The sequence below is a fragment of the Physella acuta genome, unplaced genomic scaffold (assembly GCF_028476545.2).
Source record: "Physella acuta isolate Inbredline_101_S28 unplaced genomic scaffold, ASM2847654v3 ptg000932l, whole genome shotgun sequence".
Lineage (NCBI taxonomy): Eukaryota > Metazoa > Mollusca > Gastropoda > Physidae > Physella > Physella acuta.
The window spans coordinates 1-19,186 of record NW_026732449.1 but is presented as its reverse complement, the minus strand read 5'-3'; the positions used below and the strand labels follow the sequence as shown (position 1 = coordinate 19,186).

Genomic DNA, 19,186 nt, shown 5'->3' with positions numbered 1-19,186 from the left:
TTCTTTGTGTTTGTATTGGTGTTTGTGGTTGTGGTTGGGTTTGTTGCTAGGTTTTTGTTTTCGTTTGTATTTGTAATTGTGTTAGCGTTATGTTTGCGTTTTGTTGTTTTGGTTTTGGTTGGTCGTGGTTTGGGTGAGCAATGCCGGGTTTATGATGATTACTAAACACACAGGTAATGGTCTTTAACAGAAAGGTTTTTCACAGAAGCCAGAGCAGGGCCTGGCCGGGACGGCTAGTATATATATATATATATATATATATATATATATATATATATATATATATATATATATATATATATATATATAGTCCAATATATAATTTAAAAAAAAACATGATATTAATTTATTTCGGATATTAACTGTTTTATTGCTTCAGTAATTCAATTAAAATTCCAGTTAATCATTAGTATTTTATTGAAAATTAATAATTGTGTTGAAACAATAAAATAACAAATAGACATATCATTAAAGCTACAGACAGAACATAATGAATTAAACTTTTCAATCGGCAACGTTTCCATTTTGTACGGAGGCCATGTTTTCAAAATTAAAGCTTTTGTTCTCAACTTGTATAGATAAATATATATATTTTTTTACATTTTAAATGCTTTCTAAATTGTGTTACCATCTGTACAATGCATTTGATATGTAAATTCATTTTAATTATAATAATTGTTTCGAAATAAGGACGTAATACAAAACGCTACATAGATTACATATTTGCCAATCTCTTAAATGTGACAACTTACATCATGGCTGAGTTTTAGAAGTATGTAGAACTAGACACATTGACTTAGTCAAAGAATATTTTATCATGTTTCTGGACAATCTTTTAGACTATTCGCATTACATTTCAGTTCAATAATGATTACTATTTAATTAGCAGAAACAAACGTTTTCTCTGTGTTAACTCTTGTAAAAAAGTCTTTAAAAATACATTAATTTAGATTATTAAATATTAGATTTTTTAACAAGAATTTATTTTAGTTTAGTATTTTTATTAAAAAATTATCATCAAACATACCGGAACTTTTTTTCAGTAAGATTACATAGTTGAAAAAACCAGGACCGTAGAACACAAGCAACAAAGAGAGGTTGAAAGATAAGCAATGTCTGACATGACCAAACACACCACCTTATCATGCACTAATTAATGATGTAATCAATTAATCGAAACTTTGCTTAATGGCTTATGGTTTCAGTTGCAAGATCTAATAAAAGATTCATTAAACTTTTAATACATTGAATGGGGCTATGTTTCATTTAAACAAACGAAGAACAATTTTTAAAATCTAACAGCATAACATCTATAGTAAAACTAATGTATTATTTTACATTTTTAAGGCAGAGGTTGGACTAGAAAAATGGTAAGTCGTAATTATTTAAAGTAAATCTAATGCTAATAAATAGCTAGATGTGCACTCTGGTATATTTTGATTAACTTAACGCTTCTTTTTAAATAAATAAAACAAAACTGATGTTTGATCCAGGCAGGATCTAAACCTCAACAAACATGAGTAAGTGTAGGGGACCAACTGATGCCTAATATAGCCTTTAGTGGGGAGAGTAAAATATAATATCAAAGTTAAAGCACCAAAGCACAATAATCCATTTTTTAATGTTTTAAATTTAAAGTAAAACGAAACATATCATGCTAAAGTAATGTATAATACACTACAATTATAAGCATACCATGTAAAATACGTGTACCATATACACATTACCTTATTTAGTCATAATGTAGTCGTGTCACGGTTGAACAAACACGTGATTTTCTTACAGTTTTTAATACTGTTGACTCTCTACAAGCTCCCTAATAAAACTCAATAGTATTATCTAATCAATAGTAATATAACTTTTATAACTTTTTATATAACATCTTATATTAACAATGACCGATAAAAAGCTTTTACATCGGCGCCTAACGTTTTTTATTTTTTTGTCATAATGCGCACGCAGTTTGTGATCGCTTATAGTAGAGTGATCGCTTGCATTATTGTGATGTATAGCATTTATTTTCTACTTTTTAGTTCAATCAGAAAACGTGGGTTTTTAAAAAAACTTTTTTAATGATAATTATTTAAAGTTTGGAAAAACCCATCCCTAATTGTGAAATATAGTTCTAAATCCAACGATGACTTTATTACTTCCTCATTAAATGGGCTCTATGCTCTTGGCGTAATACCTAATTATGTGGCTTATCTAGTTGTTGACTTTGGCTCATTAAGTACACATTAATTAAATCATTAAATTTACATATGATCGATGTTAATTGGATTATCGTTGATAGATACGTGGGGACTCTAATTTTAAACGACAATACGTCAAAACAAGTTATATGTCACTATTACGTAATTGGGGAATCGCACAATTCACAGATACAAAAATAGTCAACTCATACATCGGAAAGTTTGAATATTGAACTCGCACATTTTTGTCATCAGTGAAGTGATGTCAATTTTCGTTTAAATAAAAGCAATAGCGTGTCTGACATAAATCTTGCCACCTTGCTTGTTTCAAAAATTATTATTTTATGAAGATATTATCATTAATGAAAATCATTGTTTAAAACCTAAGTCCAACGAACCTGATAAGAATAATTAGAGAAGGAATATGTTTGTTGATAAAGTGACGCTTTGAGTTTAAAATCTGATGAAAGAAAGTAGATAGCACTATGCATGCTAAGAATTCTAAACTGTTTATAGGACAGTTATCTATTCCTTGCCTGAATTGCTTATGATATCAAAGATCTTAAATATATTATCGCGTGAATGTTCATCTATTAAAAAAAAATTTTCAAACTTATAAAAACATGACTTAGACGACTTCACAAAGTTCTGATTTCCTTTGTTTTACGGTATAACACTTAATACAAAACTATTTTTAAGTCAGTATAAACAACACCTCAACAAATCATTGGTGGGCGTTGTTTAGAAAATGTCTTGCAGTGTTCCAAATACCATCTTTTTTCAGAAAACATACTGACTGATTGATCTTATGACAACGAAACGATACAGATTTTACACTGACAACACATTTACACAAACACTAGCTCTCATTTAACGTTCGTAACTGTTAAATAATATTAGTTTTTCTATTGTCACCAAAAATGTAAATACATTGTTTGAATTGAGGTTATTGCTAAAAACGAATTTTTAAATTTGCTGTTTAAATAAGGAGTTAATAATGTGAAGTTTTTGTATTTTACCAGAGATCTCCAATTGTTTTAGCAGTCTTTTGTCTCGCCAGAGTGGTCAATGCCCAAACAGAGTGAGGTTTTTTTTTGGACTTTTTATCTACTCTCTGAACCATGATTGTGTTCTCATTTAAATTTATAACTGTAGCTTGTTCCGTTTCTATTTCTTTATTGTCTCAAGTTGTACGCTTACATCTTGTTAGTAATTCATTAGGCATTCACTCCAAATATCAAGATTAAAGATTAAAGATTATGATTTTAAGATTATTGCAATATTATTTACTCACCTGTCGACCGTATCCCAGCAACATCGATATGATGGGCATCATCAACATGTTGTACATCAAGGCTGATCAGAACAGCGACGGCTCCATCGCCCCAGAGGAGCTGGCCAATATCTATGAGTTTATGGACCAGGACCGTAAGTTTTAGGTTTTAGATTTGGGCAAGGACCGTAAGTTTTAGGTTTTAGATGGAATCAGGACCGTAAGTTTTAGGTTTTAGATTTGGGCAAGGACCGTAAGTTTTAGGTTTTAGATAGGACCAGGACCGTAAGTTTTAGGTTTTAGATGGGACCAGGACCTTAAGTTTTAGGTTTTAGATGGGACCAGGGTCGTAAGTTTTAGGTTTTAGATTTGGGCAAGGACCGTAAGTTTTAGGTTTTAGATAGGACCAGGACCGTAAGTTTTAGGTTTTAGATGGGACCAGGACCTTAAGTTTTAGGTTTTAAATGGGACCAGGGTCGTAAGTTTTAGGTTTTAGATTTGGGCAAGGACCGTAAGTTTTAGGTTTTAGATAGGACCAGGACCGTAAGTTTTAGGTTTTAGATGGAACCAGGACCGTAAGTTTTAGGTTTTAGATGGGACCAGGACTGTAAGTTTTAGGTTTTAGATGGGACCAGGACTGTAAGTTTTAGGTTTTAGATGGCACCAGGACCGTAAGTTTTAGGTTTTTGATGGGACCAGGACCGTAAGTTTTAGGTTTTAGTTGGGACCAGGACCGTAAGTTTTAGGTTTTATATTGGACCAGGACCGTAAGTTTTAGGTTTTTGATGGGACCAGGACCGTAAGTTTTAGGTTTTAGATGGGACCAGGATCGTAAGTTTTAGGTTTTAGATTTGGGCAAGGACAGTAAGTTTTAGGTTTTAGATAGGACCAAGACCGTAAGTTTTAGGTTTTAGATGGGACCAGGACCGTAAGTTTTAGGTTTTAGATGGAATCAGGACCGTAAGTTTTAGGTTTTAGATGGGACCAGGACTGTAAGTTTTAGGTTTTAGATGGAATCAGGACCGTAAGTTTTAGGTTTTAGATGGGACCAGGATTGTAAGTTTTAGGTTTTAGATTTGGGCAAGGACCGTACGTTTTAGGGATTAAAGAAGAACTATAGCCTTAAGTTTTTGGTTTTAGGTTGTACCAGGAGCTTAAGGTTTAACTTTTAGGTTGGTCCGGGTCCTTAAGTTTTAAGTTTTAGGTTAGGTTCGAGCCAATATGTCCTAATTTTTAGGTCGGGCTAGTAGACCTCAATTCAAATTCAAATTTTTAAAATTCAAACTAGACACAATGTACAAGTTAACCATGACTCTAAGCTCAACATTCAAAGTCTGAACGTGAATATTTGTGAATAAAATGCGATTTAAAAAAATTAAAAGTACACATTCCATGGTGTAATGTAGTTGTAGCATTGACCCTAATATACTATTTAACTACCATCTGTATGTCTATTGAAACTTTTCTTACACGAATGAGTCACAGTCTAGATCTTACTAGATCAGTTTAGATAGATAACAAATGAGGTCAAAGACCGATAGTTTAACTGTTTCAAAAAAAAGGTCATGCAGACTAGCGAGCTACAGACTGGTCTATAACCAGGTCATCAGCTTCTAATTAAAGTCAAGTGTTAGTGTCACGAGTATGTAGGTCAAAAACAAGTATATTAAGTACATCGTTAATAGTAGAATTGAGTAGGCCAAACACTGCTATATTAACTCTATTTTTACTGTCACTGTTACGTGGGCTATAGACAGCTGTATCTAAATATCCCACTTTACTGTCTGACAGCTCTATCTAAATATCCCACTTTACTGTCTGACAGCTCTATCTAAATATCCCACTTTACTGTCTGACAGCTCTATCTAAATATCCCACTTTACTATCTGACAGCTCTATCTAAATATCCCACTGTACTGTCTGACAGCTCTATCTAAATATCCCACTGTACTGTCTGACAGCTCTATCTAAATATCCCACTGTACTGTCATCTTACAGCTCTATCTAAATATCCCACTGTACTGTCATCTTACAGCTCTATCTAAATATCCCACTGTACTGTCTGACAGCTCTATCTAAATATCCCACTGTACTGTCTTACATCTCTATCTAAATATCCCACTGTACTGTCTAACAGCTCTATCTAAATATCCCACTGTACTGTCTTACATCTCTATCTAAATATCCCACAGTACTGTCTAACAGCTCTATCTAAATATTCCACTGTACTGTCTTACACCTCTATCTAAATATCCCACTGTACTGTCTTACAGCTATATCTAAATATCAAACTGCACTGTCTTACTTTTCTATCTAAATATCCCACTGTACCTTTTGACATCTCTATCAAATATCCCAATGTACTGTCTAACAGCTCTATCTAAATATCCCACTGTACTGTCTGACAGCTCTATCTAAATATCCCACTGTACCTTCATCTGACAGCTCTATCTAAATATCCCACTGTACTGTCTGACAGCTCTATCTAAATATCCCACTGTACCTTCATCTGACAGCCGTATCTAAATATCCCACTGTACTGTCTGACAGCTCTATCTAAATATCCCACTGTACTGTCTGACAGCTCTATCTAAATATCCCACTATACCTTCATCTGACAGCCGTATCTAAATATCCCACTGTACTGTCTGACAGCTCTATCTAAATATCCCACTGTACCTTCATCTGACAGCCGTATCTAAATATCCCACTGTACTGTCTAACAGCTCTATCTAAATATCCCACTGTACTGTCTGACAGCTCTATCTAAATATCCCACTGTACTGTCGTACAGCTATATCTAAATATCCCACAGTACCTTCATCTGACAGCTCTATCTAAATATCCCACTGTACTGTCTGACAGCTATATCTAAATATCCCACTGTACTGTCTTACAGCTATATCTAAATATCCCACTGTACTGTCTTACAGCTCTATCTAAATATCCCTCTGTACTGACATCTCTATCTAATAACTCTCACCCTACTGCCCAGATAACTCTCACCCTACTGCCCAGATAACTCTCACCCTACTGCCCAGATAACTCTCACCCTACTGCCCAGATAACTCTCACCCTACTGCCCAGATAACTCTAATGCCCAGATAACTCTACTGCCCAGATAACTCTCACCCTACTGCTCAGATAACTCTCACCCTACTGCCCAGATAACTCTCATCCTACTGCCCAGATAACTCTACTGCCCAGATAACTCTCACCCTACTGCCCAGATAACTCTCACCCTACTGCCCAGATAACTCTCACCCTACTGCCCAGATAACTCACCCTATTGCCCAGATAACTCTCACCCTACTGCCCAGATAACTCTCACCCTATTGCCCAGATAACTCTCACCCTACTGCCCAGATAACTCTCACCCTACTGCCCAGATAACTCTCACCCTACTGCCCAGATAACTCTCACCCTACTGCCCAGATAACTCTCACCCTACTGCCCAGATAACTCTCACCCTACTGCCCAGATAACTCTCACCCTATTGCCCAGATAACTCTCACCCTACTGCCCAGATAACTCTCACCCTACTGCCCAGATAACTCTCACCCTACTGCCCAGATAACTCTCACCCTACTGCCCAGATAACTCTCACCCTACTGCCCAGATAACTCTCACCCTACTGCCCAGATAACTCTCACCCTACTGCCCAGATAACTCTCACCCTACTGCCCAGATAACTCTCACCCTACTGCCCAGATAACTCTCACCCTACTGCCCAGATAACGACCAGGTCAGCAAGTCAGAGTTCACGGGCGTGTGGGCGACCTTGACCGGATACAACCAGGAGACGTGCGAGGCTTATTTCTTTCTGGCTGACCTTGATGGCAACGGTTACATCGACCGTGTGGACGACAACAACATCTACGCCAGGTACTCACGCACATGATGTTGGGATCTCGTCAAGAAATGTTTTTTTTTAAAAATTAATTCATAATGTTTATAATACATGTACTCATACACATGATGTTGGGATCTCGTCAAGAGATTTCTTTTCTAATTTAATACAATATTTTCACATTACAGAAAATATTTGAAAATATGTTTTTATAATAAATCCACAGAGCGCTATTTTGGATTAGTCCCATAGGGCTTCCAAGCGGGAACAAAATAAACCGGTAGTGATCTCCCCTAAACTTTCTCGAATATTCTTATATAAAACAACAGGGGATGGTAACTGGGGATATAGTTATGATTTTTAATCCATTTTAAATACTTAAACTTTTAAAAATAGAATAGAATCTCATAAAAAAAAAACATTGCGCACCAAGCAAACGCCGAATAAAAAACGCGTATAATAGTGCGCAATATTATTAGTACTTTAAAAATTTACATTAGTTTTTTGAGAAATCGGAAGTAGCGTAAATTACTACTTCCAGTCAACGGAAATTACTCAAAATTTAACAGAAGGTAGAGAATTAGATCTTTTACTTACATGTGAAATTTCATTTATCTATCTGAAATAGTACTCAAGTTATAGGCTTTTAAAAAATTCAAAGTAGGAAAAGTACCACTTCCGGTTATCGGAAATCGCTCAAAAGTTGATACGGATCTACGATTTTGATAAAATACTTATATATGAAATTTCATCAACCTAGCTGTAACGGTACTCAAGTTATCGTGTTTACACACGGACAGACACACACACAGACACACACACACACAGACATACGGACAAGATTGCAAAATTATGTTTTTCCGTATCAGTGAGGTGTAAAACGTCGAGATTTGTAAAAATCTCGATTTTTTTTTTTGCACGATTACAATACTTTCTCTATACTACGTATATACGAGAAAGTAAAAAGGAACATACTAAACCGAATATATAATATATATATATATATATATATATATATATATATATATATATATATATATATATATATATATATATATATATATATTTTCACTTAAAATGTGCAGCGAGAACGTGCATTTTATTTTTACCATTAATCATTTTCCATGTGCAGGAATATTTTGCGTTTTTGTCTAATGAAAACGACGATGTTTACCATAGTTGTTGACTTTCAGGTTTGATCTGAACGGGGATGGAACTGTTCAGGCACAGGAGTTCATGATCAAGTACTCAGATGTAAGTCTAACTTATTTGATACATGTTTACAATGAAACAGCATCACAGCAACGGGCGTCTGCTTGGGGGAATCACATCTTGTGTGTTCTTCTGCTAGGTGTATCACATTCATCTTGTCCAGTTCTGCTAGTTGCGACATTCCAGTTAACTTCTGCTAGTTGTCAAAAATCCATTTGTTAAATTCTGCAAGTTATGACATTACAGTTAACTTCTGCTAGTTTTGACATTCCATTTGTTAACGTCTGCAAGATGTATGACATTCTATTAATTAACTTCTGCTAAGTGTATGACATTCCATGTGTTAACTTCTGCTAAGTGTATGAAATTCCATTTGTTAACTTATGCTAGTTATAACATGCCAGTTAACTTATACTACTCGTATGACATTTCATTTGTTCACTTCTGCTAGGTGTATAACAATCCATTTGTTAACTTTTGCTAGTTATGACAAACTATTTGTTTACTTATGCTAGGTGTATCACGAAGTCCCCTTCGTCATCCTATTTGAGAGAGTTGAGAAGGACAACAACAACGACCAGCACTTGACTAAAACCGAGTTCTCCCAACTGTTTAAATCATTTAAAACTGCAGGTAGGTGGAACATTACGTGTAGCCTACATCTAGGGTCGTTTAACTGTTTAAATCATTTAAAACTACAGGTAGGTGGAACATTACGTGTAGCCTACATCTATGCTCGCTAATCAGTAGAAAGATCACTATGGTAGTCAAGCGTGTGATAAAAAAACTGATCCACCGATTATAAAAACAAAAAACCCATGCATTAAACAAATTTGGATCTAGGTTGGCTAATACGAATTATACAATAACATTTAATACTAAAATTAAAATCGTACCTGAAAGTCTGCAGCTAAGTTGACAATAAAGTATAGACCAATGAATTACACTGAGTTGGTATAAATAATTATAGGCAATGACTTTCGAGCGTATGTCATTATACGTTATGTTTTAGACTATCTTCTTCAAGCTTATGGCATACACGCACTTTCTCTCTCTCTATCTCTCTCTTTCTGTCTCCCGTCTCTCTCTCTCTCTCACTCTCTCTCTCTCTCTCTCTCTCTCTCTATCTATCTGATAGCTCAAGTCAATTGATAAAAAACAACACATTGATATTTTAAATGTATACATTGATTTTTATCATTTCTTGAATGACAAAAATTGCCAACCATGTTCGATCAATTGAACAGACACAAAAGGTAAACACTCGCTGTCGAAAAGGAAAAAGGGGGGGGAGGGTGAATTGGACTCAATACCGGGGACAAACTTTCGATTTGCACCCCCCCCCCTCTCAAACTTTCAACGTGTCATAAAAGCTATTTTTAGTTTTTTAGTTTCGTTTATCCGTGGGTTTTCTTTTCTTTTTTTTTTTACATCTAAAGCATTGAAATATGTAATTATTGAAATAAATTAATTTTACCAACATTGTTTTATGTATTTAAGAAAATGAATCTGAGTTCTATCGGTTCTCCGTTGACCTAATTAACAAGTAAAATCGGTAATTCCCAGTGTGTTACACCAGTCTATCACCTGTGTAATGTAACCATTACGTGTATTATTGTGTACATTTATAGAAGTTTATATCGTTTGTAGAACTGTAGACGGTCACTGTTTTGGTGGGGGGGGGGGGGGGGGGGGGAGCGGTAGACTTTCTTCGGAGAGGGGTGGGGGGGGGGGGGTGACTAGAGTGCCCCCCCCCCCCCCCCCCCCCGCGGAAGATATGCCTGGAAGAAACTCTGATGAGGGGTATATGTAGGTGAATACATACACACACACACGCATATATATATATATATATATATATATATATATATATATATATATATATATATATATATATATATATATATATATATATATATATATATATATATATATATATAATATATAAAGCTCAGTTCTGTATGTAATGCATATGTTTGTCGTTGGTCTTGGATGGATTTAAGTGTTAGACAATTATCGTGCGCATTTGTCTAAATTTATGAGTTAAAAATTACTATTGAAAGTGTTGGGAAATAATTTTCATTTTTCAAATTATAGTAATAATTGTCGGCATGTTCATTAAACACAAGTTTTAAAAAAATATCATCATTTGCAAAAATTCTAATTATGTCTTTATTTAGTCCTATAGCACTTACTTCCCTTTGATAAATTAGGAAAACACAATTACTTCCCTTTATAAAACCATTGCATTTGTGGACAAGAATTTACTTTTTAATTACTTTGTTTTGGAGTTGGGGAAAAAAAAATAATTACATAATTAGCGGGGATTGATCAAGTGCAAATGTTGTAGGTATTTTACGGATAAGCTTGGAGTATTATAATTGTTCATCAAATTGAAACAGGCGCGTTCGTTTAAGTGAGTGCAAAAGACTATGAATAAGTTGGGGTACTATAGTCGTTCATTAAGCTAAAACAGGTGATTCCGCCCCGAGCGTTTATGTTCGCGTTAGTGTTTTCTTTGTGTTTAGGTGGGTTTGCGTTAGTGGTTGCGTTTTGATTTGGTTCGTTTTTGTTCTTTCTTTTTTCGTTTTTGTTTGTGTTTTTTTGTTTGGGTTTGTATTTGTGTTTTTGGTTGGTTTTGCGTTTGGATTTGGTTTGTTTTCGTTTGCTTTTTCGTTGTTTTTTTTTTTTTGGTATTGGTGTTTGTGGTTGGGTTTGTTGTTAGGTTTTTGTTTTCGTTTGCTTTTTTGTTTGTTTTTTCTTTGTGTTTGTATTGGTGTTTGTGGTTGTGGTTGGGTTTGTTGTTAGGTTTTGTTTTCGTTTGTATTTGTAATTGTGTTAGCGTTATGTTTGCGTTTTGTTGTTTTGGTTGGTTGTGGTTTGGGTGGGCAATGCCGGGTTTATGATGATTACTAAACACACAGGTAATGGTCTTTAACAGAAAGGTTTTTCACAGAAGCCAGAGCAGGGCCTGGCCGGGACGGCTAGTATATATATATATATATATATATATATTATATATATATATATATATATATATATATATATATATATATATATATATATATATATATATATATATATATATATGTATATATTTGTGTGTATATGTGTGTATGCGCTGTACATTAAACAAGACACAGCTGATCTGGGTAGTATGAAAACATTGATATATTGTATAATAGATTACAAATTTTAACACAAAGTTTGAGAATTGGAAATTTCGAAAAGTAGGGTTTTTTAACAATAAAAAGGTTTCGCGTCATATGAATTTATAGCCACGTGATTTTGTTTCATCAGCCGACGGGTCAGTGGCCAAGGCCGACTTCTTGAAAACATGGACAGACAGTAAGTTCGGATCTCAGCAGGACGCAGAAACCGTGTTCAAATCGTTCGACGCCAACAGCGATGACGTCATCTCAACGACAGAAGTCGGGGACAAATTCTCAGCTCTGGACATCAGCGGTGAGTACTCACGTTTGATGAAAGATACAACAACGCTCTATTTATAGAGTCAGTGGCGTGATTTGTTAGTGCTGATAAATATTTTGAACTTTTTTTTTTCTATTTCAAGTTAAGAAAGTGATTTTCAGTAAAGTTAGATATTGTTTTATATGAACAGAATTAAAATATTGTGATTAGGAAATGCTAAAAAATTGTATTTTTTTCGTTTTTTATCGTTGTTATAGTAAATTACTTAATATTTTAGATGCTAAATTATAACACGTATTTTAAAATGTATCATATTCCCTTGATCTTATCCACAGGAAACGGTTCAATAGAAATTCTGGAAGCGATTGCTGTATGTATACTTTTTTTTAATTTAAAAAAAGTAATTCATAGGATATTAACAAAATAGTGGAATGTGATGAATTACATAACCAAGCAACACAGTGAACCATTCACAACACATCAAACATGTACAGATTTAGGTTTGAATTAAAGTTTACTTATTCGCTAAGCTTTAGACAAACTACCCATAATCCCATGTCACATGACATGGGACACAGGTAAAATCGCTCACCGAAGAGCATGCAAAAAAACTACATCAACAGTTACGGCCCCACAGGAGCCGCAACCCAATGAATTACAACTTTATTACTTATCCCCCATGGCTGGTATCCATATGTGTTACACACAAAGTTTAACATCACAATGTGTACCATTTATATACGTGTCTATTGTAAAAGCTGCCATCGTGTTTCTAAAAATAACTGATAAAAAATAAAATACTACACAGTTTATCAGCGACTCGTCTGATAAGCTTACATCATGAAAACGTGTTTATCTAATGTATCTAATGTATTTCTCTCATTACAGCTAGGCGAAAAGGCCCAAGCATAGAGTGAGCTAACTTTGGACGGTTTTCATGATGATTTAGTCGATTTTCCGATTGTTTTAAATAAATATATATTGCAAATCTGATTTGAAGAACTATTAATTTTTTAAATTTATTCAATCTAAAAACAAGAAAAAAATCTAGATATTATCAGGCACTTGAAATATGTGGTGTAAATATACTGTTTCAGAAATGGGTCCTCAATGTAAAAATGCACATGCGACGTTTTTACATTAACGCAGTAACAATATAAATTGGTTAGAGTAAAAATAGAAATAGTGAAATAAAGAATTAATTAGTCGGTCTTATTACTTGTAATTGAGTGCAGGGATATTTGAAGTTACAATAAATATTATTTGTTAAAAAGGCTTACATAGATTAAATGTTTTCTAATTATAGTTTAAATAAAAGTCTACGGTACACACGCATTCATATACTAAAATTCAGCATTGGTAGAAATTCCATATGTATTCCAAATCTTGTTAACGAAACCAAGTAAATGTGCTTAGCCCATGAAGTCAATGGTATGTGTTTATCTCGTGTTTACGTGTCCAGGTATCAGTTGTTCTGCTACACAAAACCTGTCGAAAGTCAGGAGAAGTTTCTGGAACCTGTACTCGTCTCTGGGGCCTCCTCTCTCTCGGCCTGTGCTGGCTAGATTATCGGGCTGGAGCAGAAGTTTCCTCTGAAATACTCGCGGCAATCCTAAGCTCCCGACTTTTGTTTCCCGCTCTTTACCAAAGCCAACAGCAGACGAGATGGTGAGAAAACACATGCTCTGTAGCCTCACTGCTCTTGGCGAAAACTCGGACAGGAACTGTAGTCCCTGGGTGTACTCCTTACTTTCTAAGAATTTTGTAATACTTTGTTGAGATGTTTTGAGTAGTAAGTCGCCTTTCGTCGTGAAACCTAGGTCGTAGAAGTACCCGGCTATTTCTACCTCATTACACAAGAGAGCGAACGCGATTGGGGACAGCACCTGTTGACTGTTATAACCGTCATAATTTTGAAGTCTCAATTCAACGTTATCTGGCTTTAACCCCGCACATACAAACTTATGAAGAAGCTCGATCCTGCCTTCAAATATTAAAAAGTGAAATTTCATAGGATCTATTTTAGGGAGTTTATCGATTTTACCAAGAAGGTAGCTAATTCCATCACACACCATCTCCCTTGTTTCTGATCTGTGTTTTACGTTTAAAATATAATTAAGAGCTGTTTTGCCAATTTTGCTGTTCATTAAATTAACATCTGCTCCAAGTTTACAGAACAGTTTTACATAATCCATCTGTAGTCTCTCAGCAGCCAGCATCACTGGCGTGTACCCGTCGTGATTGCTTTGATCTAACTCACACCCAGCGTAGTACAATAGTTCTGCAATGCCAGTATCACTGCACTCACTAATCACTGTATGATGTAGCGGGGAGTTGCCTTTAGCATCGGTTAAACCCACGTCAGCTTTATGTTGAATCAGGGCTACAACAACTGTCCTCTGTCCTGTCCGGACAGCTTCATGTAAAGCTGTCATTCCTGACTTACACTGCACGTCTAAATCTACCTTTGACTTCAGCAAAACATCTATGTTAGCCCTACATCTACTACTAACAGCCAAATGTAAAGCTGTTTTTCCTTCTTTGTTTCTAAGATTGGTGTTGGCGTGTTTAGAAATTAAAAACTCAACAATTTCCGAATACTCGCTTTGTTCAACAGCCACCATAAGAGCTGTTTTACCATCGATGTTTCTATCGTCTACATTTGCACCGTTGCTTACTAGAGATTTAATTATATCTTGTATATCATTCATTATCATGTTACTTGATTTACTAACATTTTCTTGAGAATTGACAAATTTACTGTAGAACCCAACAGAGACTGCATGTAACAATGCAGTAGAGCTGTTAAATTCTGCCGGAAGCTTAGCGTTTACATCGGCTCCGTGCGGTATCAAGAGGTTAATGACGTCAGGTCTACGTGCGCACATTAATGGCGTGCCTCTCTGGTGTATAGCCAAGTTGATATCAGCTCCCAGCTGTTTCAACAATTTTATGACTTCTGTGTGGCCCTTCTCCACTGCGGTATGAAGAAACCCGGCACTGTGGAACTTTATCACACTGCTAACATCCTCTGAGAAATGGGATTGCAAGAAAAATAAATGCACATCGTTCCCACGTTCAACTGATTCGGTAACACCGAAATAGATATCAGGTTTGGCGCCGTATTGCATGAGCAATTTTGCAGACAGAATATCCTTCCTCTGTAAAGCCAGGTCAATGGCCGACAGACGGAATGGTATCGTATCAACTTTTTTATAGCTACATGGATCAAAATTGTTTTCTAGCAATGTTTTCAAAATCTTCGAATTACCAGTGTCGACAGCCTTGATGATAGGTTCATGAAAGTCCCGGGGATTTGTGCATGCTTTACTTAACACATCAATTCGCGTATTACAGGTATTTAATATTGCCTGTATCAACAGATGTACTATTTCTGTATCGGTGGGATTCCTTCGTGTAAAATTACTTATGGTCTGTGATATTGTTTCAAAGTCGTTTTCTTGGTTTTCATTAATACAGACTACACTGTTGTCACATGCACACCATACATCCCCTCCAACATACCTTCTATCACATGCAAGTGCCATTTTGTTTAGCAGGTTCCTAGCCTAAGAGTAGAAAATAAAAGTATGGCTCAAATACGTTTATTATTTTAAATATATCATTAAAGCACTTGTTTGAAATTCTTACACATAGAAAATATATATGTATATAAACTAGGGATTTAGTAAATATAAAAGTACAAGTAGCTATTACATTCCGCTAACAAAGTTACACACAGTGTTTAACTACACTAGAATCGTATTTAAAAAACCAATGGAACCCATCCCGATCCGCTATGGTGCAAGCTATCTACATAGAAGGAAAAATACTTGTAACAACCACCCCTAGCCCTATGACAGTGATGAATGACTAAATCGTTATTGCTTATACATCAATACACATTCTGGTTCTATTGTACAGAACTTTTATTGTGTACAAATGCTTTTATAACATTAAAACTCAAGTATTACAGAAAGAACAGATGATTACATACGAGAGAAACTGAGAGAGAGAGAGAGAGAGAGAGAGAGAGAGAGAGAGAGAGAGAGAGAGAGAGAGAGAGAGAGAGCAAAAATATAAACATTACATAATTTTCACATCTGTTTTATAAGACTTTTGACACATTGTACAGCCAGGCTTAGATACTTATTAAAAACGTACCAATATTTTTTAACTTGAATTAGGTTGATTACTTAATATATATTTGTACACTACACGATATTAAAAACATAAATGAAATTTCTGATATTGTATTTGAAGAAGACACATGGCCAACTAAATCACTTTATATCATAAAAACATGATATCGATGTAAATGATAATAATACACCTAACTTGCTGCAGTAGGGTGAAACAATGACGCTATTTATAGCATACACCTAAGCGAAATCTACCAAACATTGCTGAAATGTTTAAATAGCTGATTCATATCATAGTTTGGCAAATACCCATTTCTAACTGCGAAGAAAATCGCTATATCGGTCAAAGATCTAAGTTTCATAATGTTAGTGGAAATTTAGCTGATGGTCAAAAAGCTATGTATTTGCTACCCCCTAAACACAGATCGTATACAGTCAAATAATGTGTCGTATAGATTTTTATGTAAAAAAGCGTTCTCAAACCGAATAATACTAACGATGGTGACAATGTACACAACATAAATGCTTACTGCACTAAATTAATACACCATTTTGAAAATTATACTGTTCGCGAATACATGTCGACAAAACATTAAAGTCGTAAACGGCATGTAAATTTCACACAAGTTAGCCTAACAATTACGTGACGTACGTATAGTTAAAATATACGTGTCATTTGACGACACGTAATCAGAAAATTAAATGTCTGATAAAATCTTACTTTATTCGTGTACTCAATCAAAGCAGCTGTATTCAAATTAACACATTCCCGAACAAAAATGATTCCAGTATGTACACGATAGAAGTCAAAACAAACAATTCACGTTAGAATTAAAGTGAAAAACAAACAAAAAACTCATTTAGGCCTACTAAATACTAAATACCTTACCCTAAAAGCAGGTCAAACAAACAACACACTAATCCAACAAACACTTACAGCCTAGGCCTAGATCTAGATATCAAGTCATTTTGGAAATCCCCGATTCGTTACGTAATAATCTAAAAATAACCTAAGTTAGTTTACGTGTTCTATAACTGTCGTTGCAGATGAATATTAGAACATTATATTTTACCGATAATTAATTGGCTTTAAGGGAAGTTATAAATATATCAATATTACATATATAGATCTATTCCTATATGTATAAAATAAATTATTTTTTCTTAGATGTATTTATTTATCTACAAATTAAAATGTTTAGGTTTAAGTGTTATAGTTTTCATGTCATTCTTTTTTTTTTCTATTATTTTATCAATTTATGTATGTATATTTTGTTTATTATTTGAATTTATTTTCTTGTTTGTTAAATATCACTTACTTATTTTTTTTTTGGCTTTTAAATACCATACCCATTTTATTTTAGTTTTAATATGGGTTGCAGTTTTTGTTATATTTTATCTTTTTAATGCATTTACGTTTTTTTATATGTTTTTGCTATTAATATTAAGTGTTGGTAATACAATATATTTAAATATATTCGCAACAGGCAAACATCAACGAAAAATTAAAAAGTGTTGCATAACGTACAAACTATATATTATACGAGAAAAATGGCCCGTTGAGGAAGGATACACCGGGCGCTAGGTTGATAGTGCTGTCTCTTTTCTCTAAACTAAAACCAACCCCCCCCACACACACACCTCCCCCCACCCCCCCCCCCACCCCACACCCCACCCCACACACCACCCCCCCCCCACCCACCCACACCCACCCCCACCCCCACCCCACCCCCCAAAAAAACATGTCTACCGTCCCATTCAACGAAATATAATTATATACTTTTTCCAGTGTCCGCCCCCTCCCAGAATATTCTACCCCCGCCCCCGAAAATTTCAAGTACCCCCACCCCTCTCCGGGGAGGAAAAAGTCTGAAAGAAACACTGAAACCAACCCACCCCCCCACACACCACCCCCCACCCCTACACACCACCCCCCCCCCACCCCTCCACCCCTCCCCCCCCAACCCCCCCAAAAAAAAAACATGTCTACCTTCCCATTGCAAGAAAACCACTTTTTAGATTAGACACATTAATTAGGCTGTAATTTTATTATAGAGTATCGATGAGGAAATTTCTTTTGAGTTGGGGAGGGGGGGGGGGGCTCAGACGTTCTTACGCGGGGGGTGGGGCTTCGCCCCTACCCGAAGAATTGTATGCAAGAAACTCTTCACGCAAACCATTTAGATTAGACAACATTTCCTTTTTTTCAATGTTTACGCGATAATCAATGACGTCATATTACTGTGTGCACTCTCTGGTTTGAGATTATGTTCTACTCTACGCTAAATGTGTCGACGTCATATTTCGTTTTTCGAATTACTGTGCATGTTTTTATTTTGCTTGTGTTTTCTCTAGAGCGTTCTTGTCAGACAGAGCGTTCTTGACAGACAGCGAAACTATTATTATAGACGAGAAAAATGGCCCGTTGAGGAAGGATACACCGGGCGCTAGGTTGATAGTGCTGTCTCTTTTCTCTAAACTAAAACCAACCCACCCCCCACACACACCAACCCCCACCACCACCCCTCCCACCCCCACCCACCCCACACACCACCCCCCCCCCCCACCTCCGGGAGGAAAAAGTCTGAAAGAAACACTGGTGTCGCGCTTAGCCACTACGCGAAGAATTGCATTAAAGAAATTGCGAGAAAACCACTTTTTAGATTAGACACATTAATTAGGCGGTAATTTTATTATAGAGTATCGATGAAGAATTTTTTTTTAGTTGGGGAGGGGGGGGGGGGGGGCTCAGACGTTCTTACGCGGGAGGTGGGGCTTCGCCCATACCCGAAGAATTATATGCAAGAAACTCTTCACGCAAACCATTTAGATTAGACAAAATTTCCTTTTATTCAATGTTTACGCGAGAATCAATGACGTCATATTACTGTGTGCACTCTCTGGTTTGAGATTATGTTCTACTCTATGCTAAATGTGTCGACGTCATATTTCGTTTTTCGAATTACTGTGCATGTTTTTATTTCGCTTGTGTTTTCTCTAGAGCGTTCTTGTCAGACAGAGCGTTCTTGTCAGACAGAGCGTTCTTGTCACCCCCCCCCCCCCCAAAAAAAAAACATGTCTACCG

The 19,186-nt window shown here is 35.6% G+C and overlaps 2 protein-coding genes across 4 annotated transcripts; one reads left to right on the top strand and one right to left on the bottom strand.

The window, feature by feature from the left end:
- The first annotated feature begins 1,259 nt into the window (after positions 1-1,259).
- LOC131953590 (uncharacterized) lies at positions 1,260-12,964 on the top strand. The gene is made up of 9 exons (XM_059316827.1): positions 1,260-1,370; positions 3,215-3,273; positions 3,505-3,620; positions 7,200-7,350; positions 8,509-8,569; positions 9,043-9,160; positions 11,828-11,992; positions 12,295-12,329; positions 12,848-12,964. The coding sequence occupies exons 1-9, from the start codon at positions 1,368-1,370 to the stop codon at positions 12,869-12,871; spliced, it is 732 nt and encodes a 243-aa protein (XP_059172810.1). The 5' UTR covers positions 1,260-1,367; the 3' UTR covers positions 12,872-12,964.
- On the bottom strand, positions 12,335-17,041 carry LOC131953589 (E3 ubiquitin-protein ligase mib1). 3 transcript variants are annotated; one of them, XM_059316824.1, is made up of 2 exons: positions 16,991-17,041; positions 12,335-15,528 (listed from the first exon to the last, which is right to left on the bottom strand). In XM_059316824.1, exon 2 carries the CDS (start codon positions 15,505-15,507, stop codon positions 13,399-13,401), a length of 2,109 nt encoding a protein of 702 aa, XP_059172807.1. In that variant the 5' UTR covers positions 15,508-15,528; positions 16,991-17,041; the 3' UTR covers positions 12,335-13,398. The 3 variants fall into 3 exon arrangements, with proteins under 3 accessions (XP_059172807.1, XP_059172809.1, XP_059172808.1); XM_059316826.1 differs by lacking the exon at positions 16,991-17,041 and adding an exon at positions 16,823-16,954; XM_059316825.1 differs by lacking the exon at positions 16,991-17,041 and adding an exon at positions 16,124-16,244.
- Positions 17,042-19,186: the final 2,145 nt, after the last annotated feature.